Source organism: Neopsephotus bourkii, unplaced genomic scaffold (assembly GCF_033783945.1).
Source record: "Neopsephotus bourkii isolate Nb327-2 ecotype Australia unplaced genomic scaffold, CSIRO-AGI_Nbou_v1 NB_1680, whole genome shotgun sequence".
Classification (NCBI taxonomy): Eukaryota; Metazoa; Chordata; class Aves; order Psittaciformes; family Psittacidae; genus Neopsephotus; species Neopsephotus bourkii.
In genome coordinates this window covers 546,170-551,080 of record NW_026902154.1, presented here as the reverse complement: position 1 = coordinate 551,080, position 4,911 = coordinate 546,170, and the positions used below count along the sequence as shown (strand labels likewise).

Below are 4,911 nucleotides of genomic sequence, written 5' to 3'. Positions count from 1 at the left end.
GGAGGCAGAAGGGAGGAGGGTGAAACCACAGTCTTGGTTACCATGAAGTTGTCCAAGTGAGTGAAATGTGTTTAACGTGCTGATGTTGTACCTGAAGGAAAAGCCTGAATATCAGCAGATGAACTAAATGAAGATGTTAGCAGGGAATGTTTCCCACAGGTTTCAAAAGGGGGAAAATTGGCCATCACCTGCCAAATAAAGATTATGTTTCCTTTGTTGTGCCAGAAATCCAGGTGTGTTTGTGTGCATTTCGGACAAGTGCTCTGAACTTTATCTCAGGATTCACACCAAGAAAACAAAACAGTAAATTTTACTCCAAGAGTGTTAGAGCAAATGAACATCCTCTGAAAAGCTCGCTATGGGAGTAGAGGAAGTCTGGGGTTGCTCCAGAGTACAGGGGGAATTGCAAAACCCCTTCAAGCTGGAGAGGGATGTGCGTGCCAGGTCCACTTGGCAGAGCAGGCGTATCAAGGGGATTAAGCTTCTCATGCTGAAAGTCTGTGATGGAATGTGCAAAATCCAGTTCTCTGTCAAACAGTTACATGGTGATGATAGTTAAACACCAACGTGCAGAAACGGCAAATTTCTGTGTTAAAAGGCTAAGTTTTCCCTTCTGATTTGAGTCATGTCTCTACTTGCAAAAACTCTCTATAAACCACTGCTATTTGGTAAACACGCTTTTTGGGAAGGGAACAGATTTGTATACATTTAGTTTGTTTTTAAAATACCTGGGAAAGAACTCATGGCTATTGATGAGAACATCTCTCACAGTCATGACATCCAGATCTATATGTGGAATGTGCTGGTTTGATGAAAACCACTGACCTGTCTTGTGCTGAGTCAATGTGCACTCTGACCACCTGAGCCATGACCTGGGGAGGGCAGGTAAGGGCAGAAGGCTTGATCCCTCATGCAGGTGGAACATAGAATCATATCATATCACAGAATGTTTGGGGTTGGAGCTCATCCAGTTCCAACCCCTGCCACGGACAGGGGCACCTTCCACCAGACCAGGTTACTCCAAGCCCCTGTGTCCAGCCTGGCCTTGAGCACTGCCAGGGATGGGGCAGCCACAGCTTCTCTGGGCACCCTGTGCCAGCGCCTCAGCACCCTCACAGGGAAGAACTTCTGCCTAAGAGCTCATCTCAGTGTCCCCTCTGTCAGGTTCAAGCCATTCCCCTTGTCCTGTCCCTACAGGCCCTTGTCCCAAGCCCCTCTCCAGGTTTCCTGCAGCCCCTTTAGGCACTGGAGCTGCTCTAAGGTCTCCCCTTCAGGAGCCTTCTCTTCTCCAGGCTGCCCCAGCCCAGCTCTCTCAGCCTGGCTCCAAGCAGAGCTGCTCCAGCCCTCGCAGCACCTCCATGGCATCCTCTGGACTGGGTCCATGAGGTCCATGACCCTTCCATATCAGACACAGAAGAGGCTCACTGGATACTTCCACTGTAACAGGGCTTTGTCCCATTACACCCCTACTTTGGATTTGGCTGGTGACAGCTGTAAGCAGCCAGAGGTCATGTCCACAGCTAAGCTCTTGGGTCAGCTGCCCCAATATAAGATGGGTGTGAGGCAGGACAGGTCTGCCTGTTTGGTATCACTGTGGTGACCACGCAACCTGCCTGAGGTTAACACGAACGTCAAGACATGCTGGGGGAGAAGGTGACATGTCAGCAGTGTCAGTGTGTCCATTGCTGCCCAGCAGCACGTGCAATGGCTCTGGGAGTTGGTACTTGAAAACAAGGAGTTGACATGAGGTTCCTGGGGATATGTCTTCACTTGCAGGGAGCAGGAACACAGGATGTGCATGCATACCAACACCAGCCCTGCACATCTGTAAGGCCTCACTTGAGGCAGTGGGAAGATGAGGCTTCACTGGTGATACCACAGAACTGCCAGTGCCCCTTGTACATGGGCAGTGTGGAGAACGGGGTTTTGTCAAGGCATTTCTCTTTGCAGGAGGATGTACTGGGCACCTGAGTCCTCTGTGGTGCTGTCAGAGGGACCGCTCAAATTAGAACTGCACCTGAAGGGATGGAGTGCATGACCATCAGGTATGGGATGTGTGAACAGTCTCTGTCCAAGGAAGTGGCAGGGCCACTTCCTTCTGCCAATAAAACGCTGGGATTGTTCCACTCCAAGGATTGTTCATACAACGAGTAATGGGCATTGGCTTGGAACAGGCAAGTACAAGGCGAAGAACATCTGCTGGTGGACATCTGAGGCACAGCATGGTCCAGTGTGGAAAGCCCATCTAGCCCACAGGATGCTAGTGAAGCTGTAAAGCCTACATGAACCATGGGGCATGCCACATGCCTCCAACATGCTGATCCCTCCCTCCTCACCCACAACAGCCTCTCATGGCCAGACTGGCCAGTAGCTCCTGGATTATCGGGCAGCTTTGCCAAGGTCAACTGAGCGTTCCTGGAAAACCAAGTGATTTTTGCCCTTCAATAATGGGGACTGGATCCCAGACTGGAAATAGGGCCTGGAGAGTTCAAAGAGCTAAAGAGGTTGTACCTGGAGCCAAGAGTTTGTGTAAGCCCATAGTGGGAGGGGTGGAATGTGATATAAAGCAGCATGAGTGAGCTGAGTAAACAATATACCAGGAGCCCTGGAGCAGAAGAGGAGCAGCAGCATGGCAGGGCTTCGGATCCACTCGGTGCTGGTGACTGGGGCCAACCGGGGCATCGGCCTGGGGCTGGTCCAGCACTTCCTGGGGATGCCAGCCCCCCCCCAGTGGGTCTTTGCAGCCTGTCGGGCCCCCACGGGGCAGCGGGCGCAGGTGAAGCTGGGCTGGAGGCAGCGGGTGCTGCTGGGGACAGGGCACAGGCTGGAGCAGGCAGGGGCTTGGCCAAGGAAGGGCTCCAGCACCGGGGGCACAGGGCAGGGGGGAGTGGGACACGGTGGCGCCGGCCCTGCATGGGATGTGCTGTGGGGACAGTGGCCCTGGTGTGCGCAGGAGGCACGGAGCGCTCAGCATCCGTCGGCAGGAGCTGGAGCAGGGAGCCGGGTGGGAGCGGAGCAGGGATGGAGCCGTAGCAACGCGAACTGTGCCTGGGGAAGGCTGAGCCTGTGCGCAGCCCCTCCTGCCCTTCCATGCCCACTCGAGCCCTCTCCTGCAGGAGCTGCAGCGTTTGGCCTCCAAGCACAGGAACCTGGCCATCATCCCGCTCGGTAGGTGTCCTCAGCCGGTCCCTGCCCCGGTTCCGCTCTCTGCCCAGCAGCACAGAGCTGGCGAGTGCCCTGGTGCTGTGCACAGCGGGAGCCAGAGCTGGGAGGCAGCCGCTCCCCTGGGGACACCGGTGCTGCCGTCTCCAAGCCGGGATGTGAGGGACTGAGCTCCCTGTGCCGGCTCTGCAGAAGTCACCGACCCTGCCAGCATCAAGGCGGCTGCAGCCCAAGTCGGGGAGCTCCTGGGGGGCTCGGGGCTCACCCTCCTCATCAACAACGCGGGAATGGTGATACTGAATGCACTCGATGACGAGACACTGGAGGACATGACCCGCGTTTACACCACCAACACGATTGGGCCCCTGTTGGTGGGCCAGGTGAGACCCTCCCCCGAGCTGAGCTGTCCCCGGGCAGCACCAGACACTGGTGGGAGGGGGTCCTGCCCCTGCTCCACGTGGTGAGAAGCTCGGGGAGCTGTGGGCTGGAGCACAGGAGCTGGAGCTTGATGGGCTGGGGCAGTGGGAAGATGCTCCAGTGCTGGTGCTGGCACTGCCCACTGTGGCAGAATGTGGTCGTGTGTCTGTGCTACCTCCATGCACATTCCTGTTTGCTGTCCTTGACCCGCAGGCATTCCTGCCCTTGCTGAAGAAGTCTGCCCAGGGCAGCCCGGGCTCAGCGCTGAGCTGCAGCAGGGCAGCCATCATCAACGTGTCCAGCAGTGGAGGCTCCATTGTGGAAGTCACTCTATTTGATATGGCACAGGTTGTCTCATACCGCTGTAGCAAGGTATGTCCTGTGGGAAATATGGATTCAACCTTCTGTCCTCAGCAAACAACTGTTAAGCCCTCAGCGTCTCCTCTGTTGATTCCTGCACCTCTCCATCTTGTGACCGAGGTCCTGCAGGTCCAATCTTGTGCCTAGACCTCAGTACAGCCACCCTTTTCCTCCAATGCTGTCCTGTGGCATCTCCCCCCAGGCTGCTCTGAACATGCTGACCAAGTGCCAGTCCTTGAGGTACAGGGAAGATGGCATCCTCTGTGTTGCTCTCCACCCTGGATGGGTGCAGACTGACTTGGGGAACATAGAGGACACTGGACCACATAAGGTAAGAGAGCTGTTGACTAGGGTCTGGAAGAACCAAGTTATTTAGGTTCCAGTGAACAGTCACAGACATGCTGGGCTCTGGGGGAGCTCCTTGGCAGATGCCTTGAGCTGCAGTCATGTGAGGGAAGCAGATGAGGGACAGGGAACTCTCCTTCCCTTGTGCTGGCCTTTCCTCACTCATCTCCCTCTGCCCCTGCAGCCGCCCTTGACAGTGGATGAGAGCGTGCGAGGGATGCTAAAGGTGCTCTCCTCCCTCTCCGAGAAGGACACCGGCACCTTCCTCAGCTGGGAAGGGAAGGTCATTCCCTGGTGAGATGCCAGCCAGGATCCTGCCAGCGGGGCCCTCTGCTGATGCACCGTGTTGTGCCCAAGCCTTAATAAATGTGTGTCTGTGAACAGTGAGCAGTGTTGTTTGAGCCTTCCTCTTGGTCTCTGGTTCACATTCGTTGTGAGAGTCTTCAGTAACGCTCTGAGAGAACTTCTCAGAGTTATTTCTGCATGTAATTGAGCTGGGTTGGTCTGAAGATTGGTTCTCCTCCTGCTGGGGACCTGGCTCTCATCCTGGCAGTGCACAGAGGGGCTCATCCCACTGCTCCCCTGCTGAAAAACCTGGCAGGATCTGAGTGGCTGGGGACGGCTGGG

General features: G+C 55.6%; 1 protein-coding gene across 1 annotated transcript; it reads left to right on the top strand.

The window, feature by feature from the left end:
• The first annotated feature begins 2,586 nt into the window (after positions 1 to 2,586).
• LOC133224450 (C-signal-like) lies at positions 2,587 to 4,671 on the top strand. The gene is made up of 6 exons (XM_061375939.1): positions 2,587 to 2,776; positions 3,117 to 3,168; positions 3,355 to 3,542; positions 3,793 to 3,951; positions 4,142 to 4,270; positions 4,469 to 4,671. Exons 1-6 carry the CDS (start codon positions 2,630 to 2,632, stop codon positions 4,580 to 4,582), a joined length of 789 nt encoding a protein of 262 aa, XP_061231923.1. The 5' UTR covers positions 2,587 to 2,629; the 3' UTR covers positions 4,583 to 4,671.
• The last annotated feature ends 240 nt before the right edge of the window (positions 4,672 to 4,911 follow it).